The sequence below is a fragment of the Diabrotica virgifera genome, chromosome 10 (assembly GCF_917563875.1).
Source record: "Diabrotica virgifera virgifera chromosome 10, PGI_DIABVI_V3a".
NCBI lineage: Eukaryota > Metazoa > Arthropoda > Insecta > Coleoptera > Chrysomelidae > Diabrotica > Diabrotica virgifera.
The window spans coordinates 111,460,261-111,480,338 of NC_065452.1; the positions used below are offsets into that span (position 1 = coordinate 111,460,261).

The following is a 20,078-nucleotide window of genomic DNA, read 5'->3' on the forward strand; positions in this document are numbered from 1 at the left end:
GCCAATTGGCTTATCGTAATTATATATCTTTCATTTATTCTTAATACCTATCCCATAATTCTGTAACTCATAAAAGCTCCCAACTAAACTCTAGTTGGGAGTTTTACATTGGCATGAAGTGAATCTACTTAACATTTTAGCATCCTATACAATGATCAGCAACCATGTAATCGTAATCTAATAACAATTTTTCATGTATTTAGTGGCTTAAATAGTAGCAGCAATGAAGATGGAATATTCATTCTGAAAACGTTCTGCCATTTGTCCCGAAAGAAGGGTTCTTTTAAAAAAAGTATACCTTTTATAAGGGCCATCATAAGCTTGCATATATATGAAATTATGAATACAATTTCAGGGGGTATGTGTGGACTGTAATAAGGATATTTTTTGGTGAGGTTTACTGATTCAAGTGGGAATATGAACTGGAATATATCAACAGACAATATTAACAATCAAGTATACAGGGTGTTTGATAAAGAATAGGCCATAGCTTAACAGTAGATTCCTGAGGTTAAAATAGGTCGATTTAAGCTAACTTACCTTAGTACAAAAGTTGATAATAACAGAAATACAGGGTGTCAAAGTTAAACTTTTATTTTATTTATTTTTGAATATTTCCTGACAGGCATGGAACAACAACACGAAATTTGGTAAGTGGTGCTAGTACTGTCCACCCTACTAAATTATGTTAAACAAACGTTTCAGGCTACTACCAGAGGCCTACGACGGGGGAACGTGAATGGTTGACCCTTCCCAAATTCTACGCCACTAGCAGAATTGCTGTTTTAGTGCAATGTTTTGATTTTCCAATACTTTCTATGTAAATTACATACTCTTCATTCGTAACGATAAAGCCATTAGTTTACGAGATATTTGAAACTAAAAATAAAGGAGCATAATACATGAATCAAAATAAGTGTGCCTTTTCATTTTTAACTTAAAATATCTCGAAAACTAATGACTTTATCGTTACGAATGAAGAGTATATTATTTGCATAGAAAGTATTGGAGAATCTAAAAATTATGCTAAAATAGCAGTTTCATCAGTGGCGTAGAATTTGGGAAGGGTCACCCATTCACTTTCTTCTGTCGTACGCCTCTCTTAGTAGCCAGAAACGATTATTTAACATAATTTAGTAGGATATACAGAACTTACATTTTCTGCTAAGTATCATAAGGATATGTCAAATAGTTTTTTAGCACCGGGCACACATAGTTCTTAAAGTTTTAAATAAAGAATAAATTATTTAAAAAAATATAATACATACTTTAAAATAATTTGACATATCCATGTCATACGTGGCAGAAAGTGTAGGCACTGTACACTGTAAACCCTACTAAATTATGTTAACAATCGTTTCTGGCTACTACCAGAGGCGTACGACAATGGAAAGTTAATGGTTGGCCCTTCCCAAATTCTACGCCACTGACGAAACTGCTATTTTAGTATAATTTTTAGATTTTCCATTACTTTCTATGCCAATAACATACTCTTCATTCGTAACGATAAAGTCATTAGTTTTCGAGATATTTTACGTTAAAAATGAAAAGGCACACTTATTTTGATTAATGTATTATGCTCCTTCGTTTTTAGCTTCAAATATCTCGAAAGACGTTATCGTTACGAATGAAGAGTATGTTATTTACGTAGAAAGTGTTGGAGAATCAAAAAATTGCACTAAAGTAGCAATTCTGCCAGTGGCGTAGAATTTGGGAATAGTCAACCATTCACGTCCCCCCGTCGTACGCCTCTGGTAGTAGCCAGAAACGTTTGTTTAACATAATTTAGTAGGGTATACAGTACCAGCACCACTTACCAAATTTCGTGTTGTTGTCAAATGCCTGTCAGGAAATATTCAAAAATAAATAAAGTAAAAGTTTAACTTTGACACCCTGTATTTCGGTTATTATCAACTTTTGTACTAAGGTAAGTTAGCTTAAATCTACCTATTTTAACCTCAGGAATCTAAGGTTAAGCTATGGCCCTTTCTTTACCAAATACCCTGTATAAAAAGTCTTACCAAAATTCCTAACTTGCGTTTTGATTACACAAGTGCACTAGTTCGGTCGCGCTTTAATTAACCATGTGTCTCGCGTTTTGATTACTGCGAACTCATAGATGACTTAACACTTGCGGATTAAATTTTTCTTGCACTAGTTTTAATTGTTCTTAACGTTTAACGGTTATTTTTCATCGATTATACTGTCTTATTTTGCGGAGATTTGTTGCCAAACGTAGGCTAACACACGAGAAAGTTCACCCTTAACGGTCGTATGAGAAGAAGTTCATGTACCCTCAAGTGATGAGTGGTACGAATATACAAGTTGATCCTTTAACGGACAGTATTGGAAGAGAGTGGTTGTACCCTCACGCGTGGCGAGTGGCACGAGATATACAAGTTGACCCTTCAGCGGTCAGTAATAGAAGAGAGTGATTGTACCCTCACGCGTGGCGAGTGGCACGAGATATACAAGTTGGCCCTTCAACGGGCAGTAATGGAAGAGAATAATTTCTCATCATCATTGTTTGATTTGCGTGTATAGAAAAAATTGCTATGTAGAAATGCTATCAATGAGTGTCCCCGTTTAGGATTTTGTCCTCTTCAGGGTTCGTAGTGAATGTATATTGTTGAACAACGAAAAAGTGGTCGCAAAAGTAAACAGTCCGAAAAACACACTGGGGCAAGTGTCGTGTCTTGGTGTTCCTGGGTTATGCCGGACGGTGGTGTCCAGAAGACTAAAAAGACAACAGAGAAGAAAGTTTGATGGATTGTTGTTGGTTCCATAGACATTTACGTGTACTGTCCGTGCTTTGCTCTCGACCAGTCTCCCTAGAAACCCTTGTACAACGACAGGCGAACCTGCGTCCCTCGTCGGCGGTCAGGAGGTGGCTTTTGAGCGCAGCGTGGACAGTGAGCGTTCGAGTGGTGAAAATAGTTGCGGCTATTTTCTTGGGACGAACAGGTAATAATTGTGCAATGAAGTTGGGAAACCGCAAAAAACCAACTTCTCCCTGTTCGGGGTAGGGAAGAGGATGTGTTATAGGTGGGTGCGGAAGGCTAACGGGGTAGCCTCGAGGATGTTTTCGTATTCTACTGGGAGTTCGTCAATGCATGTTTGCATTAGAGCAGACGGTGGATCAATCTTTTTGTGTTTGGGCTTTCGGTAGAATACGTGGCCGGAAGATGAACAGAAACATTTGAGAGATTCTTGTGTGTCGGAGGGGGGACCGTTGATTACTTTGATTGTGAAGTTCCTGTTCAGAGAGTTTATTCTCTCGCTGATTTTGTGGATGTTTGAGATGTTATGGATTTCGTTTGAGGGATATCTCCAGTGCTCGTAGTTGCATCTACGCAAGATTCTACGTTCCACTCGCAACAACCTCTCTTGTTTTGCTCTAGCGCAAAGAGAGTAGAGGCATGATTTTTACTCAATGACGGGTCGAATAAAGGTCTTGTAAGTGTGTATGAGAGTCTTCTTGTGTGTCTTGCCAATTCGTCCAGAGAGAGGGTTGAGAAGTCTGGCCCTGTTCCTTACCCTATCTAAAGTTGCCTTTAGATCTGCGTCCCAGTTAAGAGTCCTGGTGAACAGTACTCCCAAGTAGGTCGCAGTCGGGCTAACAACAAGCCTTTCTCCCAGCAATCTCAGTGGATATTGGTCGGCTTCATTTTTTATGATTATTTGTGACACAGAAGGGGCGCGAAACACAATTGTTGTTGTTTTGTTCGCGTTCAGCGTGACTCTCCACTTATAACACCAGTCCCCGACCACGTCCAACAGAGCCTGGGCTCTTCTGTGGATGAGTATTGGGTTGTATCGAGAGGTTGTCGTGAGTAGAGCCGTGTCGTCTGCATAGAGAAACAGCCGAGTGCCTGGGATATTTTGGTTTGTGATATCGCTGTTGTAGATTATGTACAACAGTGGTGCTAGGACTGAACCCTGGGGAACTCCAGCTTGTGGAGTGAAGAGGGTAGACTTTTGATCGCTTATTTTTACTCTGGCAGTTCGGTTGTGGAGGTATGAGTGTACAATTTTGGTAAATTGCAATGGTAGCCCGATGTCCAGAAGTTTCCGAACAAGTCCGTCATGCCAGACCTGATCGAAAGCCTTCTGCACATCCAGGAATGTGGCTATGGCGAATGAACCATCGTTGATGGTTTGAGTAACTTTAGTAGTGAAATCAGTTATTGCATGTTTGGTAGATTTACCTGACTGGAATCCATATTGAAATTTTGGTATGATATTGTGGTTTTCGAGAAAGTCATTGAGCCTCTCTTTTAGGATTAGCTCAAGAACTTTGCCCAGAGTGTTGATTAAAGAAATTGGTCTATAGGATTCCACGTTGGTTGAGGGTTTGCCTTTTTTCAAAAGCATGATGGTGTTGGCCACCTTCCAAGGAGTAGGAAAGTGGCTGTTTTTGAGACATGCATTGAATATTTTAGTTAGAAGAGGAATGATACTCTCTGGAAGTTTTTTGAGGCACCTTCGGTTGATGCCATCAGGTCCGGGAGCGCTGTTTTTACCTATTTGGCAAAAGCTCTCCGTTTCCCTGTTTGTGAGGGAGTCCATGATAGGATCATAGACTGGAACGTGGTAGTTGAGAGTAACATTTACTATGTATTCTGTGTGGAGTTTAAATAAGCGATCAAAGTTCGGGTTGTCTGGAGTTTGAAAGTTGTTTTGAAGCGAATTTCTGAATGCTTCAGCTTTCCCATCTGGGAAATTGACTATGTGATTGTTGACCAACAGATGAGATGGTTGAGATAGTTTTTGTTTTGTTAGGACTTTGAATTTGTGCCAGAATTTACTTCCGTCTCTGTAGTCCAGTTTTGAGGTAGCATCTTCCCACCGGCGAGCCGTTAGGTCAGATATCTCTCTCTTTATCCTGGCGCAGATTCGGTTGTATTCTGTTTTGATTAGTGGATTTCTGTTGGCCTTGTATTGACGTAGGAGACGTCTTTTTTGTTGAATTTTGGCTATGATGTATTGTGGAAGTGCCGGAGATGTATGGGTTATTTGTTTAAGTGGGATTGCGTGCGTGATCGCCTCGGTGATGAGGTTCTCAATTTCTGTTGCACTGGTGTCGATACTATCGTTAGTATCGAGTTCGCCTAACATAGGGAGATTTTGCGTGATGAAATTTTGGAATTCAGTCCAGTTAGCGTTATTTGTTTAAGTGGGATTGCGTGCGTGATCGCCTCGGTGATGAGGTTCTCAATTTCTGTTGCACTGGTGTCGATACTGTCGTTAGTATCGAGTTCGCCTAACATAGGGAGATTTTGCGTGATGAAATTTTGGAATTCAGTCCAGTTAGCGTGACGATAGTCTCTTATAGTTCTTGGAGGGTTGGGTTGTTTTGGAATTAGTATGTCGGTATTGACAAGAATTGGTGCGTGGACTGACGTTATTGAGTCACCTATGTGGCATCTATCCTCGAACCGATCCAGAATGTTACTGGTAACTAGGATGTGGTCGACAATAGAGGCCCCAGTGGCGTTCAGAAACGTGTATTCAGTGTTGGTGATTCGTGAGATAGGAAGGTCTAGTAGTAAATCCGTGAGGCGGATGCCTTCTGGGTTTTGTCGGTGATCACCAAACTGTGTATGTCTACAATTCAGATCGCCTTGCAACACGGCCTTGCCGAGCGTTGAAAAATACTCTAGCAAATGCCTGTTGAGTGGTTGATCCGGGTGTTTGTAGTAAGAGACTATCGTGAGGGTTTCGTTGTTGGGGATGTGCACGTCAACTGCCAGGAAGTCCACATCAGGTGGACGAAAATTTGGTGGGTATGTGTGTGCGCTGTGTGGTATTCCGTGTTTCACGAGAATACCATTCCCACGTGAAACCTGACAGCAGTTTCGATGAATGATCGAATATCCTGCGTAATGTGGATCGCTTTTCGACAGAGTATCTATGAGTGCAAGGATTTGAATGTTATGTTTCGACAGGATATTCTTGATGAGGGGTCTCTTTTTGAAGAGACCCTGACAGTTAACTGCACCTAGGGTGAAATCCATAAGGGGGTGCGCTTAGTGGTTGGGGTGGAATGTCAGTTTGACATTGCTTCCATGTCCATGTACCACTGTGGAGTGGTCATAGACTTGGCTAATCAGATTAGCCGTGATGGTAGCGATGTGCTCACGGAGTTCCGGCAGCAGATTCAGCAACAAAGCGGTCTGGATTGACAAGATGTTTTTAGTTTCCGTGGGTAGATCAAAGGGAGGGAATGATCTTTCGATCGAAAGTGGCTGTACCTCCTGTGGTACGGTTGGAATTGTGTGCCTCTGTGGACACTTGTTGGAGTAAGCAGGGTGTTCACCGCTGCAATTTGGGCATTTTGGTTCTTTTTGATTGGTACAGGCGCTTGACTTGTGGTTGCCGCCGCAGTGAGGGCAGACGAATGCTTTTTGAGGGCATTCGTCGATGGAGTGACCGTTTGTGCAGCATTTGCTGCAATATTTGGGGGTGGGTATTGTTGGATCGGAATTGTGTGGCATTTCGACGTTATAGATTTCGCCGTCGAGGGTGATACCTCGGCTCAGAGCAGTGGTGAACTTTTCGAGTGACTTCGTCACCACCTTGACCACCTTGGAATCCCGGCCGAGTCTGAAGGATTTTACTCTCCAGAGTTTCTCGACAGGGAATTCCTGTTCGGCGAGCAAGGCGGTGATTTCGTCTTCGGTATAGTCCACATCAATGCCAGTGATGCAGAAGAGATATGTGGGTTCTTTGTTACTGGAGTTTGAGTTTTTGTTACGGCTGTGGACCGTAACCATGGTTTGGCCTGTGGCTTTGTGAATGCTTTTTTCAATCTCTTCTGCTCTAATGGAAGTAAAAAGTCGCAGATGTGCGATACCGTGTGAAAGGACTTTGCATGAGTGGATTTTATTAGAAAGTAGTGTTGTGGCATTTAATTGCCGAAATAAGGTTCTTTTGTTGCAAAGATCTTTTGCCAGATCTTTTACAAGGTATTCTGAAAGAGTAGGATCGTTTATGGCATTGACGACGTTTGGGTTTTTTGGGCGGGAACTCGCTGCGGCGTTGGCGTATGAGCGGAGCTGTCTTCGTTGGAAGACGAATTCTGAGGATTGTTGATTATTGTTGCTGACGTTTGCGGTTTGTGAAGCTGGATTTTGAGATTGATTAATTGGTATAGAAATTGGTAGAGAAATTGGTAGAGAAATTGTTTGTGTCGATGGAGTAGGTTTAGTGGTTCGTGAAACTGCTCTCTGTCTCACCTGAGGGCTTTGTTTTCTGTCGCCAATGTCCAAATATTGTCTGTATAGGTAGGGATGGGGGTAAGTAGTAGGAAGGGATGAACTGGTACTACTGGACTGGATAGGGTTGGCTTTGTAATTATTATAATTATTATAGATATAGATTATAGAAAGTATAATAATATTTTTTACATGTGAAAAATTGAACAAAGGGATTATTTAATAAAAATAAAAAAAATCACAATGTTACAAGACTTTTGGAGGTATATATTATATTATCCTTTTGAAATTGTTAAAACGTGCATTATCAATATAACTATGGAGAAAATGTTAAAAAAGTTTGATTAAAAATATAACAGAAATATAGTGGGCTAAACGAAAAAAAGTTGCTCCAGAAGTTTACTAGGTATGAATAATATATGTTTTAACAAATTTCACAATTGTACCATTTATAACCTCATAGTAACTCATAATGAGAAAATTGCTATGATCCATTAGATATTTTTTTAAATGTAGGATAAATCAACACCAAATATCTTTCAGAGTCTTTAATCTGTGAATAGCTTGATGCTCCAACAATAGTCATTCATGATTATGTAAATGACATCTATCTTGATCAAATAATCTTAGTCAAATCACTTAGCCTACAAAAAAATACAATTTCTCGTTACAATCAAGCTTCTTGCAGACAATTTTTATGTAATTTTGTGCTCGAATAATGCAATTAATTATTCTTTTCACGGTCTTTCATTGCTATATTAAATATTAATTAAAATATTAATCTGCTGAATATATCCTCCTCCCATTCTTTAAGCCCTTGTTAAGACGTGGTGGCACTCTAAGGGCCGGTTGTTCGAACGCTAATCAACATTGATCACTATCAAATATTTAATTACTGTCACAACTGTCAATGTCAACTTTGGTTGGGTTGCTGAAAACATAGTTAATTATAATTATGAGATTAGTTAGTCAATTAACATAACAATTATTAACATAATTGATTAACTAATTTCATAATTGTCATAAATAATTATGTTTTCGGCAACCCAACCAAAGTTGACATTGACAGTTGTGACAGTAATTAAGTATTTGATAGTGATCAATGCTGATTAGCGTTCGAACAATGATCACTATCAAATATTTAATTACTGTCACCAAAACTGTCAATGTCAACTTTTATTGGGTTGCTGAAAACAAAATTGATTAAAATTATGAGATTAGTTAATCAATTAACATAACAATTATTAACATAATTGATTAAGTAATTTCATAATTGTAATCAATTATGTTTTCAGCAACCCAAACAAAGTTGACATTGACAGTTGGTGACAGTAATTAAATATTTGATAATGATCATTGTTGATTAGCGTTCGAACAACCGGCCCTAAATATTGTTAGCTTGCTGTCTCCACATTGGCTGCGATCCTGTGCCAGATCGTCGGCTTCTCAATGGCTTAGTGCGATGCCACATTATGCTTGTTGACCGGATGCGGTTGAGACGCATCCGTTTCCAATGCAACCGGACTGACCTGTCACACTATGCGTTTAGCCTGGTGCAGTTAGTAACCGCGTAACGATGTCTCAAAACGCATCCGTTTCCAACGCAACCGGACCGATCTGTCACACTATGCGTTTTGACCGGATACGGCGGAAACGCATCCGGCCAAAACGCATAATCTGACATCGGCCTTAAAGTTGTGGCTTGAACTCTCGGGCCAAATATTCAACTTTTTCAAATAGTTTATGACTTTTCTGGCTGTTTCCAGTTTGCTCCAGTTCTTGACACATACAAGGTGATTGATTAGTGGGGTAAAGCTCAATAGATCCGCTATAGTAATAGATAGCAATAAAAGTTAATAACAAAAATTGTAGCCAACTTTGAGATTCACATTACAAAATTAGTTAGAATGTTACAGGGTATTCGATGACACAGTGGCAGACCAAACTTATGTTTTTTTAAATAGGACACCCTATATTTTATTTTAAATTCGAAATCCTGTTAACTTCTCCATCTCAAAAATAAAAAGGTTTGTTATGTTATACAGGGTATTTACAAAGTTATAACCAATTTTGTATGAAAATCGTAACAAGTTCAGCTCCCTGTATAAATAAAAATAGGCACAACAGCGATGGTTTATTAATGCCATATTTTTTTATTTATTGTCAAAATGTTCAAGAATTATTGACATTGCTAATTTTCTTTATATCAAATACAGGGTGAGTCAAAACGCAAGTACATTATTTTCTCAGTAATGTTAAATGGAACGCCCTGTATTTTATATCATTATTGAAAAGTATCATTGCCGTACTTTAATTTTTATATAACATTCCCTATGTCCAAGTTTATTAGTTTTCGAGATATTTTCATTTTTCAGAGCAAATTATTTTAGGTGTCTAAATTTATCTAAATTTTAAGTGAACCATGACTGAATTGACAATTGACGATTACTGATTATCAATCCGGTAATCAATGTAACAATGTAGCAAATAAAGAAATAAAAATAATTTATTAGTAATACATTTTACAAAAAAAAAACGCAACCAGAACATGCAACATTTTTGAAACAATAAATAAAGAAAGAAAATTAGTAATGAATTGTTAAAAAAAATACACAAACACGAAATACAACATTTTGTAGAGACAATTAAACACTACTTTTGTATGTAAATGTAACAGTGTAACAAATAAAGAAAGAAAAATGATTTATCAGTAATACATTTTGCAAAAAAAAACATCTTTGAAAAAATTAGAAGATACTCTTAATAAAATATTTTTAATATTTAATTACATAAGGTGTTCAAAATTACCTCCTAGCACATTTATGCACGCCTAAAAACGATCATTGAAAGAGCTACTTACTCTACGACGCATTTGTAAATTAACACATCGAAATACACTTTGTATTCTATTTTTCATCTCATCCCTTGTTGTTTGAGGTGTTTTATAAACTTCATTATTAACGTAACCCCAAAAAAATCAGTCCAGTTTATTAAATTCTGGTGATTTGGGTGGTCACGCTACTGGTCCATTGAAAAATGAAAATATCTCGAAAACTAATAAATTTAGACATAGGGAATGTTATCTAACAATTAAACTACGGTAATGGTACTTTTCAATAGTGATATAAAATACAGGGTGTTCAATTTAAAATTACTGAGAAAATAATGTACTTGCCTTTTGACTCACCCTGTATTTGATATACTGAAAATTAGCAATATCAATCAGTCTTAAAAATTTTGACAATACGTAAAAAAATATGGCATTAATAAACCGTTGCTGTTTTGCTTATTTTTATTTATACAGGGAGTTGAACTTGTTACGATTTTCATATAAAATTGGTTATAACTTTGTAAATACCCTGTATAACATAACAAACATTTATATTTTTTTGATGGAGAAGTTAACAGGATTTCGAATTTAAAATAAAATATAGGGTGTTCCTTTTAAAAAAACATAAGTTTGGTCTGCCACTGTGTTATCGAACACCCTGTAACATTCTAACTAATTTTGTAATGTGAAGCTCAAAGTTGGCTACAATTTTTGTTATTAACTTTTATTGCTATCTATTACTATAGCGGATCTATTGAGCTTTACCCCACTAATCAATCACCCTGTATACTGGGTTGGGATAAAGTATGGAACCAAGCAAATATCTTTGAAACGAAAAGAACAATATTTATGAAAATTTGCATGCAAGTACATTGACGCAAAAGGCATCTATTGCCGTACTTTTTGTTACTACTCCACTAATACCCTTAACTTATTTAATTTAAATGGGACACCCTGTATATTTTTGCGGATTTTAAAAGAATTATTTTTAATTTATACATACCAAATTTGGTAGACAAAATTTGTTAAAAAGTGGCTGTAGATAATTTTTTGTATTAATACAACGTAGTAGGAAATAAACGAGTACCATCTATCTATACTGTAGACTAAAATTGTTGTTTACATGCACTGCATGAGTTATTTGAATTTAGTATAGTAGGTAAAAGATAAAACTGTTACTGAACTAATTGACAGAAATAAGTTATATTAAAAATGGTTTATTTAAGTGAAAAAGATCGTATTGAAATATTAATGATAATGGGTTATGGTGAATTTTCATTTTTGGAAGTGAATTTTCCAAATCGATGGATTGGACGTAGAGGATTCATAGAGTGGCCCGCTCGTTCTCCGGACCTCAACCCGTTAGATTTTTTTTCTTTGGGGTTATCTAAAATCACGTGTTTACGTTAGGCGTTATGCTTGCAGGATTTGAGACAAAGAATAATTATTGATGAATGTGAACTAATACGTGAAGAAATCTTGCAAAAAGTGACTCACGAATTTATTTATACGCTTGCACGTTGTCAGGAGGTGAACAGCAAACATTTTGAACATTTGAAATTATTTTTTTTTATTTTTAATATCATTTGTCTAACGTAAATAAATAAACCTATTTTTTAACTGTAAAGAGATTTATTTCTTGTTTTAATAGTTTTTTCTTCCAAACTTGGTATGTATGAATTAAAAATAACAAGTTCTTTTAAAATCTGCAAAAAGATACAGGATGTCCCATTTAAAGTAAATAAGTTAAGGGTATTTCCGGTTGAAACCGGAAGTGGAGTAGTAACAAAAAATATGGCATCAGATGCCTTTTGCATCACTGTACGTGCATGCAAAGTTTCATAAATATTGTTCTTTTCGTTTCAAAGATATTTGCTTGGTTCCATACTTTATCCCATCTCTGTATATTCTTTACATTTATAGCTGAATCTAAGACATCCAAATATATCATATATGCATGCAGAAATGGGATACTTAAAACAGCCTATTTCAATTGACAAAGTTTAAAAAAAATACTCGTCTGTGCCCAGTACTTCTTATGAGCTCTGCTGTCCCTTGTTCTCCTCTCCTGCTATTCTGTACATCTTAGCAGATGTGACAAAGTTATGAATATTGATTTACTTTTAGGTTTCTTATGGCTATTTTGAGGGTTTCTTGTGATAGAGTAGTTTCCACTCTGTCAGTCCAGATGGTTGGTGATCGTCCTCTACTTCTCTTTACCTCGAGTTTTCCTCGAAATATTAACCTTTCCAAATTGTTGACAGGATAATACGACCAAAGAACGTTAGGACCCTTGTAAATATGGAGTTATAAAGAAGTCATAGGTAATTAACCTTCTTGAGAACTGGTTTGTTTATTCTTCTGGCTGTCAAAGATTTTAAAAGCATTCTTCTCCAACTCCACATTTCACTTACCTGTAGCGATTTAAATGAAAAAACTGCCATTTTTGACCCTTATTTGTTAATAACTATATTTCTCGTTCGAACTGTGACGGGCATTTTTGTATTTATAATGTATTATGTATATAGTACCCAAAAAATCCATTTGCAACCTGGCTGCGCAAGTGTCCCGACAGAAACCTTATTTCTCTGGACTATATGAGATTTGTATCGCGATACTGATACTTGCGACATATTATATCGATACCGATCTCAACGTGAATGGGGACCTTTAAACAACACAGCAACGCATACAGGACGCAGCCTGCTATAGTCTGGAGTAGGTAGTCTGAACATGGTTAGTCATGGGATACTCATGTTACTTATAATTCCGAGTAGATGCCATTGCACGATATTGAACGCTTTTTTGTAATCTATGAAATGTATATACATGAGAGTCTTTTATTATATTGCTTTTAGGTTAGTTATCGTAGATTTAGAATTGGTTCTCGTGTTTCATTTCCATTTTCAAAAGGCTTGATCGGGAGCTATTTATTGGGTAGTAATTAGATCTAACCTAATATGCATTATCGGCAAAACGATTTTACTTGCTTAAGTTATCAATGATTAATTTGTAACTTCCCATATTGTGACGAAAACTTCATATGCAGCCATAATAATTATGGAGGGCCTCTGTTTGTATTTAAGAAAATCGTCGATTACGCCACTTTTGTTTTCACTATATATGTTTGCTATTTCTCTTTGCCGACGTTTAAATTGGCAAACTGGTGAACCGTGCCTCATCACACTCCGTTGGGGTTGGTTGCCACCTTTACAACAACTCATTAATTATTTTTATGTCTGTATATATATGTTACCGTAAAAACTCGATTTCAGTTAAAACCCGAATTTACTAGGAAAAACTAGTTTTAACTAGTGTGGGCTTTAGACAATTCTAGTTTTAACTAGTGAAAACTAGTACTATCAAATGTTTTCAGTTAATTCTAGTTGAGACTAAGCATATTTCAGTCAAAACTAGTTTTTACCAAACTTTTCAGTAATTTCCAGATTCAACGAAAACTCGGTAAATAGTTTGCTACCCCGGTTGTTTGCAAATAATTTCTCTAAAACGTAAAATACTGTGGACAAGATCTTAAACGTAAAAAACTCAAATCTTTTTGACCACGTTGTTGTGTTCTCCAGGGCCGGCGATAACGGGCCTGCAAGGGATGCACTGCAGGCGGGCGCCCCTGTGTGGGGCGCCAAAGTAAGCTTTTATACAAAATACCTATTTATTTAATAAAACGTACGGCGCCTATGCTAGTTTTAAAGTCGGGCACCTTATACCCTAGCGCCGGTACTGGTGTTGTCTTGCATCCAGGCTGCTAACATTTTCTTGATATCTCGGTTAGCTCGCTCGACTGAACCTTGACTCTGGCTGTGCCTTGGTTTACCATCAACTAATTTTTTCTCAGGTCAGTATGACATTACCTTATTTATAACTGCATTACCGAACTCTCGAGAATATATAATAGCCGAAAAGTCAAGAATATATTATAATATATCCGTTAATAAAATTGATAAGCAACTTTTTCCGCCCTCTTACGTTGTAATGGTTTCAACAAAACAAATTTTGTTAAATGGTTCTGATAAACCATAATAACTTGTAGCCGTGATCCCCTTGCGATTGCATATCGATCAAATCTATCTAACAGCAACTATTCATTTCTGAATGCAATATAGGTTTCGACACAAGACCCCTCTTCGCTATACTCTTCTTCCGTTGGCAGGTTTCACACATTAATATAAAATTATTGAACATATAAATTGTTATATTTGCGTATTTTCTGGCGGTTTTAGTCTTCAACCTATCCCAACCTCCATAACCAACAGCAACGTTTAAAACCTCCATAACCAATAGCAATAGATTCAATTATGTCAAAAATGTCTTCAGCAGGTACATAATATTGAAATTTGTTCAAGATTTCTAGTTTTAACTGAATTTAGCAGTCTAATGTAGTTTTGACTAGTTAGAACTAGAATTGTCTAAAGCGCGTAGTTAAATTTAGTTTTTCCTAGTAAATTCGGGTTTTAACTGAAATCGGGTTTTAACGGTAACATATTATACATTTTGACTCTTAGCGAAATTACAAAATTTTCTCTGTAATTAATTGGTCACATTTTTAGGTATTAAAATGAAGTGAATATGAATAATACCTAAAAATGAAATTAATGATATGTTACATTTATAGGCATTTAAAAAAGTAGAGTCTTTAACTTGATTGCGTATCCAGCATATTATTTTACAACTAACATAAAATCTTCTTAACAATTCATTAACATTTTCCAGATGGACACATGCATTCATTAAATATGGTAGATGATCAAAATATAACAACATTTTTACAAAGGGTGATCGATTTGGAAGAAGCTGATAAAGAAACTATGCATCTATTAGTTTTTCTTCTAATGCAATTCTTATCCAGATCTGATCAAGCATATCCAGCGGAGGAAAAAAATCTAGCTAAAACCCAAGGAATCGTACTCCGACACTTATATCTGTTACTAGGGTACAGTCAAAATGACAGAGGCTTGTATCTTCCACCACAACGGTTAAGATCTTCACCTGCCTTCAGTGTTTTTCTTTCAAATTTACCTCAGTTGATGGACCAAAATCATCTTATGGGACGGCTTCTTCTTCCCACCTGTTTAATATTGATGCAATACGCTCCGTCTCCGTACTATATACCAAGCGCTATGGAGTTTCAACAACCGACTTACAGTTTGTGGGCACTGGAGCCGCATTTTCGAAAAAACTGGTTAATGTCTATCGTTGTGCTATTATACAAGGTAAGATATATTGTATACAGTGGCGTGCTGGTCATATAAATGAATCGGTGCAATCACCGAGAGGCCGCGGCCTCTTGAGGCCGGTCAAATAGGTTTTCACAAAAATTTTTAGATGTAATAAAAAAATATTTTTTAAATTTCTAATTGGATGTTAATTTTGCTAATAATATTAATAAAACATTTAAAAACAATTTTATTTTTTTTAATTGTGAAATACAGCTAAAGTAAATGAATAAGAATCTCTATAGTCTGTATACATAAATAGATTGCTACAGACAATATTATTTATTTTCATACATACAATAGACGAAGCAACGAAGCACTAAAAAGCCCAAAACCTAGGAATTTTGTGCAGTAAGATGAATCATCATGGAACTTTTTGCATTCGATTAGAGAGAGTGTCAGGCAACTTTGTGAACTAAAATCATCTAGGGCAAAAATTTTTGTGCATAAGAAAATGCATTTTAAAAGTGCATCTCGAAGAGGTGAAAATGAAAAATTTAGAACTTGGGAACTATTGACGGAAATGAGTTGAATTTTTATACTCGAGGATTTTGGGGATCGCTGAGCACGAATTTCATATCGGCGATGGTCTCCAAGGTACCTGGTGCCCACGGTGGAGCTCGTCGCCTAGAATTTATGTTATAACCATTAAAAATCAGTCAATATCCATTAGTCGGGGGTTTTGGGGTCGCCGGCCACGAATTTAATGTTGGCGATGGCATCCAATATACCTGGTGCCCAGGGTGGAACTCGTCACCTAGAGTTTTTATTTATAATTATCCAAAATCAGCAAAAACTATTACCCTGGGGGTTTTGGGGCTCGCTGAGTACGAATTTCATGTCGGCGATGGTCTCCAAGGTACCTGGTGCCCTGTGTGGAACTCGTCGCCTAGAAGTTTTATGTTATAATAATTAAAAATCAGTCAATATCCATTACACGGCAGTTTTTGGGGTCGCTGACCACGAATTTAATGTCGGCGATGGTCACCAAGATACCTGGTGCCTAAAGTGGAACTCGTCGCCAGGAGTTTTTAGTTATAATTATTCAAAATTAGTCAAAAACTATTACCCTGGTGGTTTTGAGGGTCCCTGAGTACGAATTTCATGTCGGCGATGGTGCCCAAGGTACCTGGTGCCAAGGGTTGGAACTCGTTGCCTAGCGTTTTATGTTATAACCATTCAAAATCAGTCAATAACCATTACTCGGGGGGTTTTTGGAGTCGCTAAACACAATTTAATGTTAGCGGTGGTCTCCAAGGTACCTGGTTCCCAGGGTGCAACTCGTCGCCTGGAGTTTTATGTCATAATTATTCAAAATCAGTGAAAAACCATTATTCTGTGGGTTTTAGAGGTCGCTTAATACGAATTTTATGTCGGCGATGGTCTCTAAGTTACCTGGTGCCCAGGGTGAAACTCGTCGCCTGGAGTATTATGTTTTAACCATTCAAAACCAGTCAATAACCATTACTCGGGGAGTTTTTGGGGTCTCTGAGTACGAATTTCATGTCGGCGATGGTTTCTAAAGTACCTGGTGCGTAGGGTGGAACTGGTCGCCTGCAGTTTTATATTATATTCATTCAAAATCAGTCAATATCCATTACTTCGGTGTTATGGGGGTCGCTAAATATATTTTTCATTAATAATTTTTCGTAAAACACTTTTCTATTATATCCTAAAAAATTACCAATTTAAAAATTATTTTAAAATTAGTTTTGTTAATTACAAAATAAATAATAATATTATAATATGAAGCCGTTTAGGATTGGTATTAAAGGAATTTTCATTATCTACAGTCTATAGCTACGCTCTACGCTGTTTTATAATTTTGGTTTTCGAAATTGCGGAAGAGAGAAATTTGTGTAACTTCAAGTAAGTAAATATATTTTTTATTTTATTTTACTTTTTTATTAATTTTTTCATTATATTATACAAATAAATTGATTATGAATACGTGCACTAACATTTAATTTAACACGCATTTTTTAGATTATTGTATACCTACCTTGAAGACCATCGCCAACATGAAATTGGTGCCAGCGACCCCTAAAACCTTCATAGTAATGGTTATTGACTGATTTTGTATGATTATACCATAAAACTCCAGGAGACAAGTTCCACCCTGGGCACTAGGTACCTTGGAGACCATCACCGTCATGAAATTCATGTTCAGCGACCCCCAAAACTACTCGAGTAATGGTTATTGATTGATTTTGAATAATTATAACATAAAACTCCAGGTGACGAGTTCCACCCTGGGCACCAGGTACACAAATTCGTGCTCAGCGACCCCCAAAACCCCCCGCGTAATGGTTTTAAATGATTTAGAATAATTATAACATAATACTCCAGACGACGAGCTCCACCCTGGGCATCAGGTATCTTGGAGACCATCGACCACATGAAACTCTTGTTCAGCGACCCCCAAAACCCTCAGAGTAATGGTTATTGACTGATTTTGAATGATTATAACATAAAACTCCAGGCAACGCGTTCCACCCTGGATACCAGGTATCTTGGAGACCGTCGCCAACACTGAATTCGTGGCCGGCGATCCCAAAAACCCCCCGAGTAATGGATATTGACTGATTTTTAATGATTATAACGTAAAACTCTAGGCGACGAGTTCCACCGTGGTCACCAGGTACCTTGGAGACCATCGCCGATATGAAATTCGTGCTCAGCGATCCCCAAAACCCCCGATTATAAAAATTCAAGTCATTTCCATCAATATTGCCTGAGTTCTAAATTTTTCATTTTCACCTCTTCGAGATGCACTTTTAAAATGCATTTTCTTATGCACAAAAATTTTTGCCCTAGATGAATTTAGTTCACAAAGTTGCCTGACACTCTCTCTAATCGAATGCAAAAAGTTGCATGACGATTCATCTTACTGCACAAAATTCCTAGGTTTAATGCTTCGTTGCTTCGTCTACAAGTATATTTATGGTTTTCCAATTTTCTTCAAACATGTATGTACTCTGCAGAATAAAAAATGGAAAAACGTCTTACACATTTTTGACCGAATTATTGGAAGTATCGAAAAACGATTTGATCACGACAAACCAAATCGTTTTATGATGATCTCACTCTACATCCTAATTTTGATACAATAAAAAATGGTATACTGAAAAATTAAGAAATTTTTATCCTACCATATCTGCGACTGCAATTAGAGAAGAACTCGTGAATTTTTCTGATAAATGGATTGTATTAAAAATAGGATTTTGCAAAATACATACTGAGATTATAGAAGATCGAGTTAATGATGAATATGTTCAGTCTACAGGAAATATGAATGATGATAATATAATATTATTAATCTAAGTGATAATGAACATGAAGTAACAAATGACAATGTTGATATCGTGAAAACTTCACCTCCGTGTGGTACTAAAAAGTGTAAAGATTGTATAGCTTGCTGTTACGCTGTTTTGCATAAGTACAACTTATATCAGTGTGCTGTGTGCTTATCCAAATTTAAATAGTATAATATAAAGCATTTATTAACTCTTTCAATGACACCAGTATCTTGCAAAAAAAGCTTTTCAACATTGAAATACATAAAAAAATCGGTTAAGCAGTAGTTTAACACAAGATCACTTTTATGCTAATGGCTATAGAAAAAAAAAGCTTTGTATGAGCTTAAAAATGATGGAATAATCGACGTATTTGCTCAAAAATCTACTTTAATGCGGAAATTATTGATCAAGAGTTAAGTAATTATTTTATAAAATAATCGCAAAAGAATATTTAGATTATTGCGTTGTATTAACATTTTAATAGTTATTTATGATGTGTTAAAAGTACACGTTTAAGGCACGCATGTGAAAGTTTGCAGAATGAGCGATAGCGAGTTCTGAAATTCACATGAGTGTCTTAAAAATGTACTTTTTAACACACATATCATACAATATTTTTTCTACAAACGTAATTACAGGACAATATCTACAAAAACTTTTACTTGAACTTGACTGACATTCCATTTTTATATTTTTTTGACATTACATCCAAATTGCCTATACGATCAATACGAATTGCAGTGCCATAAAAATTTTAAAGTACTAGTGCCTTAAAGTAGCATTTTTAACGCACGTATGGAGTGCTAAAAATTGCATTTTTAACACGGTTGTAGAAAAATATTTTCAAATTAAAGTATTTGCACTCTACTTGCATTTGTACTCTCTTGTATAATTAATTTACTAAGATTGAGCTTAATACATAATTGAAAAATTCTCAAGATTTTATTTTACTTTTATCTTAATTTCATCAAATTCATATTATATTTATTCAGGAAATTATGGTTTCTTCGTTACTGCATACAATATTGTCATACATGTCATTTATTATTTGTAAGATTGTTATTCTTAAATGAAAAAATATAGCAAATTAAAAAAATCATTGAATTCGAAGTTTTATGTTTGATTTAAAAATAATTTATATTTTTGTTTTTTTAAATAACGAATAAAACATCCTGATAATAGAAGGTAAAATGAGGATGGGAGGCCGCTTTTCTATAAAATCACCGGGCCGCTTGAAAAGTTCCAGCACGCCACTGATTGTATATTAATACCCATATGGTAATAAAAAACTAAGTTTCAGTTTACTGACGAATTAAAAACAATTCATTTTGAAACTTTTAATTTTACAAACATATTGCACTATTCACTGATATTTAATATTCATTAATATTTTAGTCTTTAACTTTTGTACAGTCTTCTAACACTTGTTTAGTCTAATACATTTACACTAACTGTTTATAATTGTCGGGTGTATAATGGTCCTGTTCGTTCCAGTATGCAC

General features: G+C 36.1%; 1 protein-coding gene across 6 annotated transcripts in view; it reads left to right on the plus strand.

The window, feature by feature from the left end:
* LOC114341580 (protein unc-79 homolog) overlaps window positions 1-20,078 on the plus strand; it is a 435,831-nt gene that overhangs the window by 278,853 nt on the left and 136,900 nt on the right. For all 6 annotated transcript variants that reach the window (XM_050663368.1, XM_050663363.1, XM_050663367.1 and 3 more), the window contains exon 20: window positions 14,776-15,275. In XM_050663368.1, coding sequence (XP_050519325.1) covers window positions 14,776-15,275 — 500 coding nt within the window. The remainder of the gene's footprint in view (window positions 1-14,775; window positions 15,276-20,078) is intronic.